Source organism: Thalassophryne amazonica, chromosome 9 (genome assembly GCF_902500255.1).
Source record: "Thalassophryne amazonica chromosome 9, fThaAma1.1, whole genome shotgun sequence".
Classification (NCBI taxonomy): Eukaryota; Metazoa; Chordata; class Actinopteri; order Batrachoidiformes; family Batrachoididae; genus Thalassophryne; species Thalassophryne amazonica.
In genome coordinates, this window is record NC_047111.1 from 85042107 (window position 1) to 85065443 (window position 23337).

The 23337-nt window shown below is 40.8% G+C and overlaps 1 protein-coding gene across 2 annotated transcripts; it reads right to left on the reverse strand.

The window, feature by feature from the left end:
- Window positions 1-4421: 4421 nt before the first annotated feature.
- Window positions 4422-20403, reverse strand: si:ch211-284e13.4 (insulin receptor substrate 1-B). Of its 2 annotated transcripts, none has more exons than XM_034178617.1 (3): window positions 19912-20403; window positions 13119-16251; window positions 4422-5210 (listed from the first exon to the last, which is right to left on the reverse strand). In XM_034178617.1, the coding sequence occupies exons 1-3, from the start codon at window positions 20261-20263 to the stop codon at window positions 5198-5200; spliced, it is 3498 nt and encodes a 1165-aa protein (XP_034034508.1). In that variant the 5' UTR covers window positions 20264-20403; the 3' UTR covers window positions 4422-5197. The 2 variants fall into 2 exon arrangements, with proteins under 2 accessions (XP_034034508.1, XP_034034509.1); XM_034178618.1 differs by having other exon boundaries at window positions 4422-5205; window positions 13114-16251.
- Window positions 20404-23337: the final 2934 nt, after the last annotated feature.

Here is a 23337-nt window from a genome sequence, read left to right on the forward strand (position 1 = left end):
ACAGATGTTTTTGAGTTTAGTGAGTCTAAGAGCAAATCATTTAAAGAATGATTTTAAGTTCAGTGAACTTAAACATTGATTGAAGCTGGTTGCCTTACGTTTTTAAGTGTTCTCAACTTTTTTTGGGGGGGGGGGGGTGTCAATTATTTTTTGTATTTTTTTTTTAATGTATCAGATATCCTTTTTAATCTCATGACCCTTTAGATTTGTTTTCTAATATCCAGGCTGGGAAGGTCTGAGCTTTTCATTCCAGCTTGCTGCCCCCCCCCCCCCCCCCCCCCCGTTTTTTTTTCTTTTTTTTTTGCCAAACTCAGATTGATGAACCCCCCCCACCCCAAAAAATAATGATGGACTGCTTACATTGTGCCTAAAATAGCCACAGCCAAAATAAAATTCGATTTTTCTTCCCAACAAACTTAGTAAGGCAGTTGAATTATGGTTATAGCAATAATAATAATAATAATAATAATAAGCAATATTAGTGTCTGCTCTGTCTTCTTCAAACTTCAACATATTCACAATTTTGACTCAGGAGAAAAACAATACTTTTTTTTACAGTTTTCACAACCCATTTTAAGATTACCTGTATAAAAACAGCTACAATCAAAAATGAGGCACTTTATAAAAGAGTATATAGATTTCTAGGCTATATAGTATTAATTATTATATGTATACTGTATATCATGTACCATTTTAACGTATCACTTGTACATTAGAATTGTCCTTGTTTTCTAGTGAGGAAAACAAACTATAGAATGTACTATAGTTTACTGTATAAATTTTAGTATAGCATACAGTTATAATAGCAAAACAGTTGCCAAAAACATATTTACACTGTTACTTTTGCTGTTTTTTTGTGCTACCCGTTGTCACAAAATGCATCAATTTAAATGACTGTACTTAGTATAATGTCCTCAGTGAGTTTATACTAACATTAAAATGAGGAGGCATTCATGTGAATCTTATAGAAACAGAAATATGTATAAAGATGAAAACTATGCATGCATTTATGTGTGTTCACACACACACACACAATAAAAAAAATGATGGTTAAAAACCTGATTAAATACAACCAGTTTTTCTTATAAATTAAGTAGTTTCATTGCCTAAAGCAAACTGTGCATGTGCATTTTAAGAGGAAAAACGTGATGATAAATTATGCTTCCATATACATATATTTACAGTGCATCCGGAAATACACACACAGCGCTTCACGTTTTCCACATTTTGTTATGTTACACCCTTATTCCAAAATGGACTAAATTATTTTGTCCCTCAAAATTCTACTCACAACACCCAGTAATAACAACATGAAAAAAGTGAAATTTTTGCAATTTTTAAAAAAATAAAAAATTAAGATATCACATGAAAATTCAGTAAGGTATATCTTATATATTATATTCCAATTCGAAGGTGGAACTATGCCAGTATACAAAGGTATATCTAAATATCTAAAAAGGAAGAGTAAAATAGGAGAGTAGAAAAGAGTAGAGTAGAGCCACTTAGGTGCCTGGTCTTGAGAACCAGGGATGGTAGGTTAAAAAGCTTTTTTATCCCATGGGAACTCTCCCTACCCACCCAAGCAGCTCAAGAAAAAGGTATATGTAATATAATAAGTAATAAGACATAAGAAGGATAAGACATCACAGGAGAAGATTATCAAACACAAAGGAACCAACTATTTTGTAAGCTACGATGAACGTTGCTAAGGCCGGCTAGATAAGCTAACATTAGCTGTTAGGTATAACTAATTGTACCTACCACATGTACATAAGTATTCACTCTCTTTGGCAGCAATTACAGCTTCAAGGCTTCTTGAATGTGATGCCAAAGCTTGGTGTACCTACAGTGAGGAAAATAAGTATTTGAACACCGTGCGGTTTTGCAAGTTCTCCCACTTAGAAATCATGGAGGGGTCTGAAATTTTCATCTTAGGTGCATGTCCACTGTGAGAGACATAATCTAAAAAAACAATCCGGAAATCACAATGTATGATTTTTTTTAATAATTTATTTGTATGTTACTGCTGCAAATAAGTATTTGACCCCCTACCAACCAGCAAGAATTCTGGCTCACACAGACCTGTTATTTTTCTTTAAGAAGCCCTCTTATTCTGCACTCTTTACCTGTATTAACTGCACCTGTTTGAACTTGTTACCTGTATAAAATACACCTGTTCACACACTCAATCAATCACACTTCAACCTGTCCTCTATAGCAAGACCAAAGAGCTGTCTAAGGACACCAGGGACAAAACTGTAGACCTGCACAAGGCTGGGATGGACTACAGGACAACAGGCAAGCAGCTTGGTAGAAGACAACAACTGTTATGATTATTTATTAGAAAGTGGAAGAAACACAAGATGACTGTCAGTCTCCCTTAGTCTGGGATTCCATGCAAGATCTCACTTTGTGGGGTAAGGATGATTCTGAGAAAGCTCAGAACTACACAGGAGGACCTGGTCAATGACCTGAAGAGAGCTGGGACCACAGTCACAAAGATTACATTAGTAACACATGATGCTGTCAAGGTTTAAAATCCTGCAGGGCAGCAAGGTCCCCCTGCTCAAGCCAGCACATGTCCAGGCCCATTTGAAGTTCACCAGTGACCATCTGGATGTTCCAGAGGAGGCATGGGAGAAGGTCATGTGGTCAGATGAGACCAAAATAGAGCTTTTTGGAATCAACTCCACTGACCATGTTTAGAGGATGAGAACAACCCCAAGAAAACCATCCCAACCGTGAAGCATGGGGGTGGAAACATCATACTTTGGGGGTGCTCTTCTGCAAACGGGACAGGACGACTGCACCATATTGAAGGGAGGATGGAAGGGGTCATGTATTGCAAGATTTTGGCAAACAACCTCCTTCCCTCAGTAAGAGCATTGAAGATGGGTCATGGCTAGGTCTTCCAGCATGACAATGACCCCAAATACACAGCCAGAGCAACTAAGGAGGGGCTCTGTAAGAAGCATTTCAAGGTCCTGGAGTGGCCTGGCCAGTCTCCAGACCTGAACTCAATAGAAAATCTTTGGAGGGAGCTGAAACTCCAAACCTGAAAGATTTGGAGAAGATCTGTATGGAGGAGTGGACCAAAATCCCTGCTGCAGTGTGTGCAAACCTGGTGAAAAACTACAGGAAACGTTTGACCTCTGTAATTGCAAACAAAGGCTACTGTACCAAATATTAACATTGATTTTCACAGGTGTTCAAATACTTATTTGCAGCAGTAACATACAAATAAATTATTAAAAAATCATACATGGTGATTTCTAGAATTTTTTTTTTAGTTTATGTCTCTCACAGTGGACATGCACCTAAGATGAAAATTTCAGACCCCCCCCCCCATGATTTGTAAGTGGGAGAACTTGCAAAATCGCAGGGTGTTCAAATACTTATTTTCCTCACTGTATCTTTTTGTTTTTCATGGTCTGAGAGTCCTTCAGGTGCTTTCTGGCAAACTCCAGGCGGGCTGCCATGTGCCTTTTTCTAACAAGTGGCTTCCATCTGGCCACTCTACCATACAGGTCTGATTGGTGGATTGCTGCAGAGATGGTTGTCCTTCTGGAAGGTTCTCCTCTCTCCACAGAGGAATGCTGGAGCTCTGTCAGAGTGACCATCGGGTTCATGGTCACCTCCCTGACTGAGGCCCTTCTCCCCCGATTGCTCAGTTTAGACGGGTGACCAGCTCTAGGAAGAGTCCTGGTGGGTCCAAACTAATTCCATTTACAGATGATGAAGGCCAATGTGCTCACTGGGACCTTCAAAGTAGCAGAAATGTTTTTGTACCCTTCCCCAGATTTGTGACTCAAGACAATCCTGTCTCAGAGGTCTACAGACAATTCCTTTGACTTTGTGCTTGGTTTGTGCTCTGACATGCACTGTCAACTGTGGGACCTTATATGTAGATAGATGTGTGTCTTTCCAAATCATGTCCAATCAACTGAATTTACCCCAGATGGACTCCAATTACGCTGTAGAAACATCTCAATGGTGATCAGTGGAAACAAAATGCACATGAGCTCAATTTTGAGCTTCGTGGCAAAGACTGTAATACTCATGTACATGTAATTTCTTAGTTTCTTAAATTTTAATAAATTTGTAAAACTCAAAAAAAAATTCACAATGTCATTAGGGGGTATTGTGTGTACAATTTTGAGGAAAAAAATGATTTCATCCATTTTGGAATAAGGCTGTAACATAAAAAGTGGAAAAAGTGAAGCATTGTGAATACTTTACAGATGCACCGAATAAACATTACATATTTAGTAGCACAGTACTGTACATTTATGAATTTGACAACAGTTACATAAACTGAAAGATTTTCACATTATCGTTGTCGTGAGTAAAAGTGACAGAAAAAAATGTAAATTGTTCTTCAGTACCCTTTCTATTGTACAATTTTAAGGTGTATGCCCATGTGTCTCATAAATTAAGTACATTTTGAATTCCATTAGTAGCACAAGAAAATTGGTCAAGAAGTAAAAGATATTATTGGCAACTGTGTACAAAAACAAGCAAATATATTTGCAGTGATGACATATGTGAGTGTGAAACCTCCACCAAGCTGCATTCTTCTTCTTATTGTGTATTAAAGTGACATCTGATGATCATTTAAGTTATATTATGGACAAAGAATGAATGTGTATAAAAATTGAACATTGCGACATTGTAATAGAAATGTTTAAAAATGCTGTTGTCATTGTGTCAAGACCTTACGTGATCAGCTCGTGCACCAATCACACAAAAATCCAAGTTGAGGAAATATGGCACAGTTAAATATTTCATCAACAGAAAGAGAAATTTCTGACATTTGTGGGATTCCCTGAAAGCAGCGGTTAGTTATGACTCTGCCTAAGTGATTGTTAGAGTGCTATGATCCAATGGATAAAAAGAACTATTACTACTATTAATAAGAATAAGAAGAATAACAGATTATAGTGAAGTTAGATTTTCAATCATGATGATCAAATGAGGTTTTCTTTCAAAACAAGGCAAAAAGACAAAATCTTTTCCTTACCCTGTGTCAGTGTGTTTGTGTGTGAATTTGGCACGTTTGATTGACAGGAACCAGAGAATGGAGTGAATATGAGTTAAGTTTCAGTGTTCAAACTCCAGCGTAAAGATCAACGAGTTGAGCGTCTCTTTACAAACTGAGTGTGGAGCTGTCGGCGCTGATCCAAGACCCAGAGGGAAATCAACAATCTGAAAGCAAACAAAAAGTAAAACAGCAAGCATGAATTTCAATTCTACATGTTATTTTTGCTCTTAAAATGTTTATTATTACACACAGACATCAATATGGCACATGAGATTGATCTCCCTGCCACAGCATAGAAACCCACAATGTTCTTTTTGACCCCGCCTACAATGCTTCAAAATCACATTATAATTTGACCGTTGGTTTGTGTGTTTGCTTGTTCCCCTACACCTCCAAGGATCCTTTGTCTGATTTCCAGTAAATTTGGTATGTGGATGAAGGTCAACCCACCCCAGAACTGCCATTATAGAATTAGTAAAGCAAAGGGTAAGGTCATAGGGGTCAAATGTCAGATTGTTGTAGCAATCCCTGAGGAACTCCGGTATTCAGTGGGAAGAAGTCCCTGCACTGTAAACTACTCATAGTAGCTGTGTGTATGCTGACTCTTGCAAACAATTTTTGGGGATCCTGCAATTTTTCAGGATGGCCTAGAGACCGATCTGGTCAAATGACTTAAATTCTTTGCTAAAATAAACACAGGCTGCAAAGAACTACCTCTAACATTCACTACTCTTTAACAGTAAAGAAAAAAATGGTGTTGTACAATATAACCCCTTTATTTAAATTCACTTTTGTTGCTTCAATGAGCTTAGTTAGCTAAACTTAAAGTGCTTCAGGAAATCTGTTTTGAGGTGAACTAGCCTGTCACATTTTACAGTTTAGCTATGTCGTATGTCTTGACAGTTTTATCATATACTTTGTGTTTTTACTGTGTAGTTTTAATACTGATACAACCCCAGTTCCAATGAAGTTGGGACGTTGTGTGAAATGTAAATAAAAACGGAATACAATGATTTGCAAATCCTCTTCAACCTATATTCAATTGAATACACCACAAAGACAAGATATTTAATGTTCAAACTGATAAACTATTGTTTTTGTGCAAATATTTGCTCATTTTGAAATGGATGCCTGAACACGTTTCAAAAAAGCTGGTACAGTGGTATATTTACCACTGTGTTACATCACCTTTCCTTCTAACAACACTCAATAAGCGTTTGGGAACTGAGGACACTAACTGTGAGTGTCATGTTTGGGTATAAAAGGAGCATCCCCAAAAGGCTCAGCCGTTCACAAGCAAAGATGAGGTGAGGATCACCACTTTGTGAACAACTGCGTGAAAAAACAGTTCAACAGTTTAAGAACAATGTTTTTCAATGTTCATTTGAAAGGAATTTAGAGATTCCATCTATGGTCCATAATAAAATCAGAAGATTCAGAGAATCTGGAGAACTTTCTACACATAACCAGCAAGGTCGAAAACCAACATTGAATGTCCGTGACCTTCGATCAATCAGGCGGCACTGCATTAAAAACCGACATCGTGTAAAAGATCTTACCGCGTGGGCTCAGGAACACTTCAGAAAACCATTGTCAGTTAACACAGTTCGTCGCTACATCTACAAGTGCAAGTTAAAACTCTACCATGCAAAGTGAAAGCCATGCATCAACAACATCCAGAAACGCCGCCGCCTTCTCTGGGCCCGAGCTCATTTGAAATGGACAGACGCAAAGTGGAAAAGTGTGCTGTGGTCTGATGAGTCCACATTTCAGAGTGTTTTTGGAAATCATGGATGTTGTGTCCTTTGGACAAAAGAGGAAAAAGACCATCCAGATTGTTACCAGTGCAAAGTTCAAAACCCAGCATCTGTGATGGTATGGGGGTGTGTAAGTTGCCCATGCCATGCCACAAGAACAAGATAGAAAATGCATACATTTTACAAAATATATTCAGCTAATCAACAACTCATGCACTTCTTTGTTGATTTTACTATTCATTCTGCCATGCTAAAGCCAAAGTCTGAAATTTTGAGTTCTGACAGATTCAGGTGAGAACCAGTGAGTCTCTTTGTTGTGAGCATGTTGGTAACTTCTGACAGGCAAAATAAAATAAAGACAGACAGGCCTGTCAAGTTGCTTGTGAAGTCTTTTTGCTGAATGCAGAGTCCTGGGGATGATTGTTGTTGGTATGGTAATATATGAATAATACACCCTCAATCCTTTGATATACTCATTACAAAAAAATCACTAAGAACCACAGTTTAAAACAGATTTTAATTTAGATTCAAAACACCCTATGTTTCTAAACTTTTGAATGGTAATCACAGAAGTCTTGATTTGAACCCCTGCTCTCTCTGTGAGACCTGTCCATCGATACAGTTGATGGACGGGTCATTTGTGGTCCCAAATTGCATCATTTGGGACCACAGCAGCTCATCTGAGTCTGACTCTCTACACCCAAAGTGATCAAAGGGAATAATGTGATTATTAAAGATCAGATGACAAAATAAAACCTCTTAAATCATTCTAAAGTCAGTTTTAAGCAGAAACAAGGCCATTTTAAGGAGAAACAAGGCGATAATCAGTGAGTCGCTACTGCAGCTTTGAAATGACAGAGGCGCAGTGAATGCAGCAGCTAGCAGCTCATCTGGCTGCGGCACTCTGTTCGCTTCCTGCATCTTTTATTTAGAAATAATGCTGAATTTATGTGGAAATGATTGTTGCACAAAAGCTTCAGATATCTGTCGCTGAGACACATGATGACTGGAGTGCAGTTTTAAACAGAAACAAGGTGATAACGTGAACTGCAGCTGACGCACAGAAATGACACGTGCAGTGAAGGCAGTGCAGACCAATTTTTTTTTTGGGGGGGGGGGCATTTGGTCTGCAACACTGAGTCAGGTGGCTTGAGAGTAAATATTAAAACATATGAGAATGATGTTACCTTAGTAACTTTTGCAATAAGCTACATGCTAATTAATACTAACCTGGTGCTAATGGCGGTAAATATCAAATAACACAATATTACTCAACAGAAATACTGAAGCACTGACTTTTGAGATGGTCTGATCTTAGATATTTGCCATAATGCTCAGTAAAGACAAAATGTTCACTCAAGTGGGTCGAGTCCACACAGCAGCCACTGCTAGCTGGGCCCCGAGTCTGTGACACAGTGCAGCTGCTCAAAGCAATCACACCTATAATTATTCATAACATTGTAGCCTAAAATAGGTTAAAGTGGTTAATTATTCCAAATAACTAAATAAATAAAAATTTGCCCCCATGTACATTTATCATGAAGGGGGAATTTAGGTGTAGAAACGAAAACCGTCTTTTTGTACCAGACTGTAAACATGTTTATTTCTGCTCTAAAATTGAGGATTTTAACAAGGGGGTCTCTGAGGAGTGACTTGCTTGTGGGGCCAGCCTAAGACAGCCGTTGAAGGAACCGCATTTGCCACTTCCGCATTGGCTTCATTTTTCAGTACTAGAGGTTGTAACTAGAAATGGGAGTTTCTAAAGGACAAATTGCTACAAGGTTTATAGGGTATTTATAATTTTATCTTTTAATACCTGTTTTTTAAGACTGCTTGTTTCCTATATTTGACTGTTAAAGCCCACGAATCAGTCTGCCTCTGTCAGAGGCCAAAGCAATGAACTTGGAGCAAATTTGTCATGTGTGTTTATTCTTTGCTTTAGTGCAGTCACACTGCAATGAAACCACTACGATGCACAAAACAAATCTTCTCACTTCAAAAATGTGACAAAGCTATAAATTGTAGCTATAACAGATGGTGTAATGTGATTTTAGCGGCATTAATTGAGTTGCAATTGGACATTGAAGAACCAGTTGCAATCATTTCAAATTTCATAATTACCACCTCCAACAAAGTTATATATAGGAAAATCTATCTATAAAGCAAGATGTGTCTGTGGTTATGTTTTCATCCGTTTGTTTGTTTGTGTGTTTGTGAACAGCCTGGAACCCATAATTTTTCATATATCGTTTTGAAATTTTTACTGAACATTCATATCCTGATAGGCAAGAACTATTCAATTTCAAGGTCATAGGTCAAAGTCAGGAAAATCATGGAAAATTGGAAAAATTCCTATCTTTAACATTGAATACATTTTCAAAAATTAATAACTGTCAAAAAAGATCAAATTTCTTTCATATTTGAGATGGTATCCTTTATTGACTGACAAAGTTTGACCTGAATGTGATCCAGATTAAACATTTTGTGGCCATTGAAATTTAACACTGAAAACCCCATTTAATGAATATTTTACATTATATCTTAATCAAACATGACTCAGCCACTCTCACATTTAAAGGTGAGGTACAGACTGGCACTCACTATCACCTGACAAAGTTTGATCCAGATCTGATCCAGATTGTGAATTTTGTGGACATTTGAATTTAATATTGAAAAGCACATTTGATGTACATTTTGCATTATATCTCAGTCAAAAGTGCCTCAGTCACTCTCATTTGTGACAATCAGGTGCAAACCGGTACTCAGTGAATAGATGAAGTTTGATCCGCATCTGATCTGTATTGCGGATATTTGATTTTTACATTGAAAAGCCCTTTTGATCTATATTTTGTATGATATTTTATCTTATGAAAAGCCACCAAAGGATACCAACCTTGAAAAAAAAATTTCACCATAAAAATTTGTGGAACTGGATACTGGTGTTGGTGGAGGTTGGCACTCTACGAGCGCGATGCTCTAGTTTCCAATGCCACAAACAGATTTCACAGCTCTTGTCCTCAAGTCATGTCTTCAGCTCCATGATTAAAATTTGGATGTACGTAATTTATGAGGGATATACAGCATTTGGCATTTATCAATCAATCAATTTTTTTATATAGCGCCAAATCACAACAAACAGTTGCCCCAAGGCGCTTTATATTGTAAGGCAAGGCCATACAATAATTATGTAAAACCCCAACGGTCAAAACGACCCCCTGTGAGCAAGCACTTGGCTACAGTGGGAAGGAAAAACTCCCTTTTAACAGGAAGAAACCTCCAGCAGAACCAGGCTCAGGGAGGGGCAGTCTTCTGCTGGGACTGGTTGGGGCTGAGGGAGAGAACCAGGAAAAAGACATGCTGTGGAGGGGAGCAGAGATCAATCACTAATGATTAAATGCAGAGTGGTGCATACAGAGCAAAAAGAGAAAGAAACAGTGCATCATGGGAACCCCCCAGCAGTCTACGTCTATAGCAGCATAACTAAGGGATGGTTCAGGGTCACCTGATCCAGCCCTAACTATAAGCTTTAGCAAAAAGGAAAGTTTTAAGCCTAATCTTAAAAGTAGAGAGGGTGTCTGTCTCCCTGATCTGAATTGGGAGCTGGTTCCACAGGAGAGGAGCCTGAAAGCTGAAGGCTCTGCCTCCCATTCTACTCTTACAAACCCTAGGAACTACAAGTAAGCCTGCAGTCTGAGAGCGAAGCGCTCTATTGGGGTGATATGGTACTACGAGGTCCCTAAGATAAGATGGGACCTGATTATTCAAAACCTTATAAGTAAGAAGAAGAATTTTAAATTCTATTCTAGAATTAACAGGAAGCCAATGAAGAGAGGCCAATATGGGTGAGATATGCTCTCTCCTTCTAGTCCCCGTCAGTACTCTAGCTGCAGCATTTTGAATTAACTGAAGGCTTTTTAGGGAACTTTTAGGACAACCTGATAATAATGAATTACAATAGTCCAGCCTAGAGGAAATAAATGCATGAACTAGTTTTTCAGCATCACTCTGAGACAAGACCTTTCTGATTTTAGAGATATTGCGTAAATGCAAAAAAGCAGTCCTACATATTTGTTTAATATGCGCTTTGAATGACATATCCTGATCAAAAATGACTCCAAGATTTCTCACAGTATTACTAGAGGTCAGGGTAATGCCATCCAGAGTAAGGATCTGGTTAGACACCATGTTTCTAAGATTTGTGGGGCCAAGTACAATAACTTCAGATGCACTTAAATCAGCCTAATCTCTTTTCCAATCTCTAACCGTCTTCAGTTGTCGACATCATTAAATAATTTCCATCCTTGCACTTTGAGGGAAACCTCAGGGCGGCCATGTGCAGTCCTGCACTTCATAGCGCACCCACACATAAACATAAACACCTGGCCCATATTCCATCGCCTCTACCTCCATTTATGTGAAATGGCTCATTACCAGCAGACAAATCAATTGGCTTTGCTCTCTGAACACCCACTTGTGATAATAGCAGACTCTACAGACAACCTGCAGCCTGGAAAGGCAGCGCTGCCCACCAGCTCACAGCCAAAGTACACAGCATTAAAGCATGAAAAGCAAAATTCGAGTGATTTTAAGTAATAAAATGCACCTCTTGATTGAAATTTCTCAATAAACCTTTTTTTAAATGTGGCATTGAAACGTAGCAATAACCTTTAAAAAAAAATGTGGAATTATCAGACAAAGTAAATCAAATCGAATTAAATGACACTTTTCTCCAGTAGCTGATAGGGGCCACAACACTTCCACATTAAAACAACAGTAGCAAACACAGAGTACACGTCCAAAAAATAGAAAAAACATCAATTCAGCACTAGGTAGTTGCATGCAAAAATATCTTAAAAATTGGCGAGGGGGGGGGGGGGGGCACCTTAAAAATTTAATGCAACAAATATAACCTGCAGCACAGGTTACAATATAGCACAACCAAAACACAGACACGCTGCAAACAGCCACAACACACCCGAAGTACTGGCAACTAAAAAAAAAGAGGTTTCTGCACTCAAAAAACTGATGCATTGGATGAACTCAATTCAATTATGTGCAGGATTTCCATCTAATGTAGCCCCAAGTCAAATAAAGTGCATCATGCAAGATCATTTAATTTCATTTAGTTGGGACTACATATATTTATTATATGGAAATCCTGCCCATAATTGAATTAAGTTCATCCAATGAGTCATTTCTTTGTGTGATACACTAAAAAAATTGGATTGGATTTGAATTCCATCTAATAAATATATGTAGTCCCAACTCTATTAAATTATATTATCTATCTATTATATTATTGCATGGATGTGTTTTATTTGAGTTGGGGCTACATATATTTATTAGATGGAAAACCTGCACATAATTGAATTGAGTTCATCCAAGGAGCCATTTTTTGAGTGCAACAGACTGACCGGCCATTTAATGCATCGCGGCACTCTACTCTTTTTCGCTACCTGGTTGGTAGATCAACCAGAACTTTATTTGATGTAAGATTTTACTTTTAAAATAGCTATATTTCCATGTTTTACCATCTTATTTGCATTGCACTGAACAACAGAAGTCAGTTAAAGTCCTCCGGGCAGAAACCTCTTTTTGTGTTGCTATTACCTCTGTTATGTTGTGGAGCTTTGCTAAGCATTTCTGTGTTTGGGTGTGTTGTTTGAATTTACAGCACACATTCTCAAATGAAACTGTTGCATGTGCTGTAGGTTATATTTGTATTCCCTATGTTTGCAAGTTTTTTTTTTCAATTTGCAAGATGTTTTCTGATGTAACAATCTGTTACTGAATTGGTGCAGTTGTATTTTGGCATTTATAAAAAACAAGCAAAACAAACAAACAATTGCATTTGCCGCTTTTGGTAGTGCTGTGGCCACCATCCCGTGGTACTTTTCTCACATTATATGTACATCAACACACTTTCAATCATTTAAATAAGTTTATCTCCCAATTTAAATGTAAGGAATCAAATCAGATTTTCCAGTATTTTTTATCGTATTGATGGTTATATTAAAACTTGAATTAGTCATTTTTAGTTAAAGTTTTTATGATGTCTGCCCACTAATTCAACTATTATTTGTACTTTGGGGGAAACAGCGCCCCCTCCTGTGCCTCACCTTGGTTAAGGTAGATGCAAGAAGATGCCTCAATCTTTAAAACCATAAAACACACAATGTCTAAGATAGTTTGGAGCTCAGTTGTAGAACATCTGTAAAATATCCAAACACAAGGTCAAGGGTGTAGCTGTGAAGAGTTTCCTTAACCACCTACTACTGAACAGATTGGTAAAGTCGAGATGTTAGCAGTGCTCACCTTGACCATCCTTCCGACTGTTCTGGTGCGTCCTCAGTTCTTCTGACTTGTAGAAATCAATACTGGCATATGTGTTGAGACTGGAGCCAGCGTTGCTACCCAAACTGCTTCCTGTCATATTGTAGGCAGCAGAAGCAGGATCGGCTCCAGCTTGAGGGTTCTCTTTAATGGCCAAATCAAGGTCAATATAGTTAAGGCCTTGTTCAGCAGATGAGGTGGAGGCTTGTGGTGTAGATGTGGTAGACAAACTAGCTGCCTGTCCATTCTCCCACAGTGAGCAGTCCATCCCAAGTCGATGGCTCGCTCCTTGGCTGCCCTCTGGATAGATGGAGGTAGAAGAGGGTGTGTGGTGTGGTAAAGATGAGGGTGAGCTATACGTCTCTGAACGGTGGGACCGTCGTCCCTGTAGATCACCACGGACTAGGCGGCTGCTACGCTCAGGTGACTGGAAGGCCTTGACTGGGGAAAAGGCGGTCTCCTGATCCATAGATAAGGGTTGACCCGAGATGATTCCAAATCTTGCTGACATGCTGGAATCTGAACTTTTGCCGTCGGCAAATAGGGTAGGGACATCCGTTGGCAATGCTGTCATTGTTACTTTTGCTCTGTAACCTGCATTGCCTTCTGCTGCCAGAGGAGATGATGTGCTGCATTCATGTTTGGCCTTGGGGGCAACAGCTGGTGAACCTTGTGGGGTGTTCAAAGTAGACCTGGCTGGAGTTACGGGAGATGAGGACTTTCCTAAGTCCATGCTGACATATTCGGTAGAGGTGGACAATGGTGCAGAGAAGCTGCGGGGGAGGTTACGAGGGTTATCAAGGCAGAGGACTGGTTGGTGCAAGAGATGGAGAGTTCCACGCATCACAGGCTGGGCGTGTTCAGACCCTGTACGCCTTCCTCCATTATACTTCATATCTTCGTCGAACACAATGCTAACATACTCATCGCCATTGTTATGAGGCATTGAAGGCAACAGATTCTCCTTCACCCTGGGTAGAGTGTTTGCTTTCGTCATATCAGAAGAAATGCTGAGGGGGCGACCCCTCCTTTGTTGCTTTGGGCTCTTACTACTTGATATACGTTTTTGGTGGTGACGCCCATCTTTTGTGCTTGTTCCTGCACTCCTATAGTCTGCTCCCGTTCTTAATAAACTTAACCCTCTCCCTGTTGATATGGATTTGTCCTCCAGGCTCTCACTGCTGGCTGAGCTGGAGGAGAAAGAAGAGGAAGACATAGAGAGTTGGCAGCCTCCTGCAGGGCCCATTGTGATTTTGTTTCTCTTGCTGCACCCTACTCCCCCTCCTTTTCCAGTGCTATCGTGACCACTGCTAGTTTTTTTCACATCTCCTTTGTTCAAGTCCTCCTCAAAGCGTGTGTAGAGAGTGTGCTGATATGCCCGTGGCAGGGAGAAGTAAGAATTGAACATTTTAGGTTGTACTTGGTGCTGCTCTGGGTGGGAAGGTGACGTGTTGCAGGCAGAGTGGCTGCTAACAGGTGATATATTCATGTAGTCACTAGCACTCCTACCCTCCATGGTGACCCGGCTATCCCACATTCCAAGTCCGTGCAGGTCTGTGGAGCTGCTGCTATTGGGAGACATGACCATGTAGCCCCCTGAGCTAGGTTGCCGAATGTGCTGAGGAGGGGACACACTGTTGTTGGGGGTCATGGCCATGTACTCATCATCTGCCACAGGTTTAGCACTGGTTTCAGACATACCTACTGAGAGACAAAGCGAAACAGGAGGCGATGTCACGCCGGGAAGCATCGACATATAGCCACCGTCAACATCTGCCCGGCTTTTTCCAGTCCTTTTCCCACTCTCTTTAGACTGCCCACCCACTGCTGATAGATCTCCTGAACTGTGTGACTCAGTTGTATCTCTGTTAGCACTGTGGGACATGATGGCATATTCTTCATCATCTTCATCATCTTCCTCTTTTCTATTTCTATGCTGTGCCTGGCGGTCATGAGATGCCAAAGGTAAGGAAGCTCTCTTACTTAGTAGCCTGCGTTCTGCCTCACATTCCCTACTGGACGAGCGTCGTAGCATTCGTCGTGCTTTGGTGCATTGATGTGACCCAAACAGGCCCTCCCGCTGTCCCATGACAATGTAGCTGGAGGAGCCTTCTCCGTGTGCAGGGTGTCCATGGGATCCAGCAGAAAGGTTGGGAATAAGCAGAGAGTGCTCCCCCGGACTGGAGCCGTATTCATCTGAGGAGCCATAATCGCTAGGTGAACCAGATACAGAAACCCTCTGAGAAACACGAGTGTAGGAACATACTGTCATACCTCCTACCGCCGCCCCTACAAGGCCACACTCAGAGCCATGGCCAGAGCTGGAGGACAAACTAGGAGCTGGAGATGGAGTAGGGTTAGGTGTATAACGTGCAAGGCTGAGAGTAATCTTAGCAGGGGTTGGAGCCCTAGTGGGCTTGGGCCGCAATGTTGGTGTAGTTGAGCAAGAACCATTAAGACTTGGGCTGGAACTGGCCCATGTTCCTCTGGCACTTGCACTGCTATCCTCTGATCTTGCCCCAATGCTGGCTGTTCGTGCTCTCGGGAAGCCGTGACGTGATGTAGGTGACGTGCTTGTGCTGCTCCCTCCTGTTCCAGGGGTCTCTGTTCGGGCTCGTCTGGTGAAGCCAACTTGGCTTGGTGGCAGGTTTGGATGATGACGACGACTCGGAACACTGATGGGGTTGGAAGCAGTGCCACCTCCACACGAAGTCCCTACTGACTGGGATTTACTGCGCTGACGGAATTCCTCACTTAATGCCTTCATGGCCTCCAGCAAGGTCTCGTGCATGTTTTGTGCCACTACAGAATCATCCACCTGCATCCAGAACTCTCCCGGTCCAGTAATAGCTGAGCGACCCACCTCAATGAAGAAAAAATTCTCTGAATGTCCACACCTGCGTACGTTCATTAACTGCAATACCACAGCAGCCACATCAGAGTTGAGCTTGACAAAGTTCACTGTCTTGTCAGTTAGGCACAGGCGGTAGATGCCAACTAAGTTCCTGGCATGTCCAAGACCCTTTGGCCAAACCTTGACCTGCCATACTTCCTTGAAGGTTGGAATAGGAGAAGGAGAACTACATTCTCCACTACTGCCATAGTCATCAGGAGTTTTACCTATAAAATAAAAAAGTATAAATAAGTCAGCATACCTCATGGTACAAGGCATTAAACCTTACGAACTGTAAGGAGTAGAGTTATACAAACAAAAAAGTATAAGTAAGTCAGCATACCTCATGGTACAAGGCATTAAACTTTATGAACTGTACTGATCAAAGTCAAAATGTAGTTAACATGATTAAATATATGGTCTAATTAATTACATAACATAAACCAAAGATATACACAATCCCTTAATTCCTGTGTCTTCTTCAAAGCTGTTGGTGTGACCTTCCTAGAGTTTCTGAAGACTGTGCAGGAAGTTTGCAACAATCCAAAAGAAAAACGGTCAATTGTCACTTCATTAGGTACACTGGGTAATACAAATCTGTAATCTGTTAATTATGGGCCATCAACTCAAAGCATTCAGACATGGTCAGAAGCTTAAGGTGTTCAAAGCTTAAGGTGTTTTAACACCACAATGGTGTAAGATAGGTGAATTTTAAGTGTGGAATAATGTTTGTTCTCAGTTGTTGGTTGCCAGAACCTGCTGAATGGTGTGAAATACTAAATAAATAAAACTTCCAGTGCCAGATCTTTGGATGGTAACGCTGTGTCAAGAGGATCACAGGAGAATGATCAGAATGGTTCATGACATTAACGCAAAGAACCAGACAATTATACTCATGTTGCCATTGACATACATGCAGTGAGATGTGGGGACAGGCCGTTTGTCTGCCTGAGTGGTTGCCATCCAGGACCCAAGGCGGTTCCGTGGTGTTGTGGATGTGGCGTAGTGAGGCACCAGAGCATGCCCCCAGACTTGACTTGACTTTTCACTCAATAAACCGGCAAGTAAATGTATGAATGGGTGAGAATCAGGAATATGAAATGAGAAGGGATTACACACGTGGCCACAACTGTTGGTACCCCTATATTTTGTTCATGTATCCATCCCCTGACTTGTCGAAAGAAAATTGGCTGTAAAAGTGATGATTTACTGTAAATTCATCAAAGGGTGCCAATAACTGTCCAGCATACATTTAGTGTTAGGATTTTTTTTGTTTTGTTTCACTTTATGAAAGCATTTTGCTTTGTTCTTGTTGCCAAATAACTTTGAACATTTAAAAAAAATAGATTTGTATTAAACAAAATTGCTTTTTTTTTTTTTTACATTTTTCCTGATAATATAACAATTTTGTCCATATATGTATATTCCAGCTCACAGCTGTGAAATTGCACTGTGATTAGACTGTTACAGAAAAAAAAATCATAGTAAAACATATGGGAAAGTAATGAACAAAAAATTGTTCATATTCATATGTACTTTTGAGCCAAATTTGTAGATATGATCCCACATATTTTCCACTCGGAAGCAGTGATGACACCAACAACAACATGACAGCTCATCTGAGAAAAAAAATGTGCTAAGTCCTCTTTTACTTAATATTGTTGTTCTTGCCCTTAGCCTATCCCCAACACTAACCTTAACCTATATGTGAATGCGCTTTTCTGAATGTTACATCCAAAATGCGCATTACACATGTGCATGAAAATTCTGAGGAATGCGTATGAAATGTCAGGCCTAACATTGTTTTATCTTGTCTAACCCACTTTGTTTTATCTAACCCTAACCCAAGAAAAGGACCAAAAAAGGAATTACAAATTAATGTTTAACGGGATAAGGATTCTGTATTATTGTTATTGTTGTTATAACAGTTAAATCAGTTCATCTTCATGTTTTCAATCATTCTCGAGGAAACAGATTTTATGTAAATTTTGTGAAGAAACCATTAAATTTTGATCTTCAACATAATATAAGCTCATTTAAATAGCAAGTTGGCTTTTTACTTTTTTCCTGTTGACAAGTCAGTTGATTTCTGAAAGCATTTTCAGCCAATGTCCCAAACTTATCAAGAAGATGAACCCATTCAAGTTTGGTGATGACCTCAATCATTTCTTTTCAATCATTTTCTACATCGAGGTATACAGAGGATTTCAATTTCTCAAAAATCAAATTGCTCTCAGTCTTTCATGTTCCACAGTGGACCCCCAATTCTTGCATCTTTGCACTGGCTTCCTATTAATTTTAGAATTCATTTTAAGATTTGATTGTTTGTCTTTAAAGCTTTGAATGGAATGGCCCCTCAATACATCACTAACCTCCAAATTTACTCTTCGACGCATGCTCTGAGGTCTGAGGGCCATTTCCAGCTCGTGGTACCCAAGATGAGACTTTTATTGGTTTTATCATTTGTATGCTGTATTTATTTATTTATTTATCTTGCACATTTTAGTTATTATTATTGTTAATTTTCTTATTTTTAATTTATTTCTTGACTATTGAGGTTTTATCTATTGTGGTTGTATGTGCAGCACTTTGGAAGGTCTTTGTTGTTAAATGTGCTATATAAATAAAGTGGATTGGATTGGATGAGGTAAAGTGAAATGTGCAGATGTTTGATCTATGTCCTGTAAAATATGTGACCTGATGTTAAAACTGTTGTATTGAAGGAGGGCGACAGGAATACATTTTTAGGAATGCATAATTTAGTTAACCATAATGCAAAACAGTGGTATTGCCATGCTTTGGCGTTGATATGAGCTCACCAAGTGCTCTTCTAGGAGTGTATTGAACTCTTCATCATCTTTCCTTCTGAGCTTTGGTCACAGATAAGAAGGTTGGACTTCTCCTGTGCACCTCTTTACCTCATAAATTGACCAGTGAGCGCATTTCAGAATGATTTATTGGAAAGGCTGCGCCTCTCTATTGCGCCAAAAGGCGCCGTTTAAAATACAGGCGGCACAGGATCCTTTGCGTCTGTCCCTGGAATAAAGTCTAAAATAAAATAAAGAAAGAAATAAACGGGGATTTCTGCGCAAACGTACATCTAATTTTAGAGGTACTTGACAACATTTGAGCTGGGCAAGCCCATCGGAGGGAGGGTGATGGTGCTCCGGCACAAACGTAAACACGAGGGGAGCCAACAGAAACACACCGTGCAATGAGTGCGCACTGACCGAGCCTTCACCACCATCACCACCACCATCATCACCATCAACATCATCACCAGCAGCAGCAGCAGCAGCGCGCACGAATGTAGGTTAGGCGAACGGTGTGAGCCGGAGCTGCGCAGAAAAACAAAAACACGGGCTCCATCGGAGCGAGCGGCGATAGGCTGCTACGAGATGATGCATCCAGCGGATGGTTGCTATATGCCCACTGCGCCATGCCAAAACACGCCGCCGCGCCAAGCGGGATGCGTCTTAACGCCAAATAAAAGCAGAATATTGCACGATTAGTGCGTTTTATTCGATTCCTCTCATTGGATTTGCGGAAAACGATCGGGATTGTATTTTTTTAAAGCAAATTTGCTGCACAAATTACACATGCCGCCCATAGCGTGCGTTGCGCGTCACATCCCACCACCACCTCCTCCTCCTCCAGTCGTATCCACCTGCCTCGTGGTGCAAAAAAAAAAAAAAAACGCGCCGTGCGAACACACTCTAAGCAAATTAAATAGTAAAAATGTAATTAAAAAAAATGTTATGTATTAAAGAAAGCAGCTGCAGCCAGAACACGGTGGTGGTGATGATGATGGTGATGGTGGGGGGGGGGGGGGGGGGGACCTGTCAGGGATGCACGTTAGGCCCCGTGCAGACATCAGGGGATCTTACAGTTGCACTGGAGGTCCAGCATGGCTTGGTACCACTCGTTTTGGACCGCCTCGCTGTCCGCGGCGATGGCAAAGCTCTCACTGCGCGTGTACAGCACGATCATGTGCTTGTTCTTGGAATCCGCCCGCTTGTTGATGTTGAAGCAGGACTCCAGGTTCAGGACTTTTTTGGGCACAGGTGATTTACTGCGGAATTTCTTCTCGTTCTCGTAGTACTCCAGCCGCGCGGGACCGTGCTCCGAGGCCGCCCGCAGCACGAAGAAGCGCCGGTGCATTGATTTGTGTTTGCGGAGGTAGCCGCTTTTCTGCACATCTTCATAGTTGTGCGGCAGCTCGGCGCTCTGGTTCTCCATGGCCAGCAAGGCGGAAAGAAAGAAGTTATCAGCCGATTGCTTCAGGAGCCGGGATCCGCGTCCATGTGCGCGTCTCGTTAATCCGTCCCTGCCCGCGTCCACATTTCAGAGTTCAGCATGTCTCTAAAAGCGCAGGATGATGGGGCGAAAGATCCAGACCATGTTCCGGATCAGGTCTCATTGTGTGTGCACGGGAGGCTGCAGGAGGATCCGTGCACGGGCGTGCACTGATACTGCAGCCCAGCCCTATCAAGTCTCCCCCCCCCCCCCAAAAAAAAAAAAAAAAAGCCCGGTGCAGTTCAGCTGCTTGAGGACGTCTCCTCCACCTGTCTGAGGCGAGCCCACAGTCAATCCCACTACTGTCAAGATAAACACGCTACAAACAAATGTACCGCTTAGGCTTTTCAGAATAAAATCCCGGAAACGCCTGACTTTAATCTTTGACACATCTCCAATTAGTAAGTCCCTTCGGCTGCTCCCTTGTTTGCACTCACAGCAAATCCAAGGTGGATCTGCATGTTGAATTGGCACAGGTTTTACGCCAGATGCTCTTCCTGACGCAACTCCACATTACATGGAGAAATGTGGCAGGGGTGGGATTTGAACCCGGAACCTTCTGAACCGAAACCAAGCGCATTAACCACTTGGTCACTTATGTTAATCTGACCTGTTATGGTCTTCTGGAACAGTTGATATGTAACAGAGGCCAGCAGGTGTCGCTGTGCAGATGTAGTTAGTAAACCTCACTCCCAACAGCTCAAAAGGATTCTCTGGTGACAAGGCCAGAGCCCTGGGTTTTAGCCTTCTGGTTAGAGAGTCCAACTGCCATGCTGGAGCTCATGAGTTCGCATCCCAAGGGGAGCAAATGGGCGGAGTCATAACAACACAACGCAGAGTGCAGCCGCTACAGATAGATGTATTTTATAACTTAAAAATGGGACTGATGCTAACACGTTAGCATGTCTATGACATTTTCAATGTTAGAGTTAGCATTAAGCTGTTGCAGCTGTCACCACATTTGTTTTGTGTATAATATCATGGCTCAGAGTTTGTTGTCGTAAAAGAGTTAAATGTATTACAAATTGTAATATTTTATTCATTTATTTAGATTTATATATCAATAATAATAATAGCAACAACAACAATAATAGTAATAATAACTAGTAGTAAGCCCTTTTGGCTGCTCCCTTGTTTGCACTTGGGGTCTGCCACAGCAAATCCAAGGTGGATCTGCATGTTGAATTGGCACAGGTTTTACGCCGGATGCCTTTCCTGACGCAACTCCACATTACATGGAGAAATGTGGCAGGGGTGGGATTTGAACCCGGAACCTTCTGAACTGAAACCAAGCGCATAAACCACTTGTCCACCACCCCATCTCCAACTAAATAAATATAAATAGTTTTTACGTCCGCTGAGGACGTAAAAAACATTTATTTGTTTGTCTGTCTGTTAGCAGGACTATGTCAAAACTACTGCATGAAGTTTGATGAAATTTTCACCACAGATACATAATAGGAAGGAAGGCTTCATTCAATTTTGGAGGTGATCTGGAGCCAGATCTGGATTCTGGATCAAGATTTCACTTTATATAGGCTTTTAAGGATTACGTCAAAACTACTTCACAGATTCTCACCAAATTTTCATTTAGGGCATGGACCACACATTGGTTTTAAGCTTTGGAGGACTCCATTAAATTTTGGAAGTGATCTGGATCCGGATTTCACTGTGTAGACTTTTAAGGATTACGTCAAAGCTACTTCACGGATACTACAGCACGATGTAAAACCAAGCTCAGGAAGACACTATTTTGTTTCATCTTGTGAATTAAATATCAGATTACAAACATCTTGGATCAGTATGCAATTATTGCATTGTGTTATGGAATCCAGATCCAGCCAGACTCTTGACAGGAAGCAGAAGGTTAGACCACGTTACTCCCATTTTGGTGTCTCTTCACTGGCTTCATGTCTCTGCGAGATCAGATTTTAAAGTTCTGCTACTGGCCTATAAAATTGTTCACGGACTGGCACCGCCCTACTTGAATGATCTACTTAACTCCTACAGGCTTTGCATTCACAGGACGCAAGATTTGTCCCTAGGGTGAATACAAAGTCTGCTGGAAATAGAGCCTTCTCCTATCATGCCCCGGTCCTGTGGAATGATCTCCCTGCATTAGTAAGACAGCTGGACTCTGTTGAGACTTTTAAGTCACGATTGAAGACGCATTATCTTTCTATTTTATATGATTGACATATTGTTTACTATGTATTCCTTTATTCTTTTTATTTTTTTATCTTTTAAACTTTTTATTATGCTTTTAATCTTTTAATCATGTTCTTTGATCTTTTTATTTAATTTGTTTTGGTTTTTCATTGCTGAGTTGTTTTCTGTGAAGCGCCTTGAGGCGACGCTGTCATGATTTGGCGCTCTATTAGTTCAATAAATTGAAACTGAATAAATTTAAAATGACGTAAAGTCCGGGTCACAATGTGAATCACATATCTGTTATTTTGAGTCCTCGTCAACCCTTGGCGGTCATCAGAAATCTTGGTTTGCTCTTGTTTTTAAATTATATTAATTAGCATATGTCAATTTTATGTTTAAAAAGTGCCTTCCGTTATTCATGCTTACCCCTTATCCCACTGGAATGTGTTGATTATGGGGACTGGTTGTGCCATCACTGAAGATCATGGGGCTCGGGAGATGATGGACCCGCTGTTGCCTTGTGGTGGACTCTGGAGGATTGAAACATTTGTGATATTCTAAGGATCAGAACTGTAAACTCAATGATGATCTCAATTGTGGCCCACTTCATGGGTCCATCATCCTTACAGCTTAATTGTTTTTAGAATTGGTTAATAAGACCACTGGCTGTTATGAGTAACTGGGTGCTTAGCTGCATCACCCTTGTGTTTGCATGTTTGGCAATCCTTTGTTGTGCTTTGTTTTGTTATTTCGCTGCTGGTAGTATGACCAGAGGGTGTCAAAATCCAATCCCTTGTCCACATTGTGACACCTGGGTAATGGATCAAGTAGGAGATTGCCTGTTGTGGGGAAATACATGGGGACCT

What these genes read in the sequence shown, in the direction of transcription:
- si:ch211-284e13.4 (XM_034178617.1), bottom strand. Translation starts at nt 20,263, where the DNA reads ATGGAGAACCAGAGCGCCGAGCTGCCGCACAACTATGAAGATGTGCAG. An exon ending in GCTGGACCTCCAGTGCAACT is followed by an intron (nt 16,252 to 19,911) that starts GTAAGATCCCCT and finishes TTTATTTTATAG; the next exon opens with GTAAAACTCCTGATGACTAT.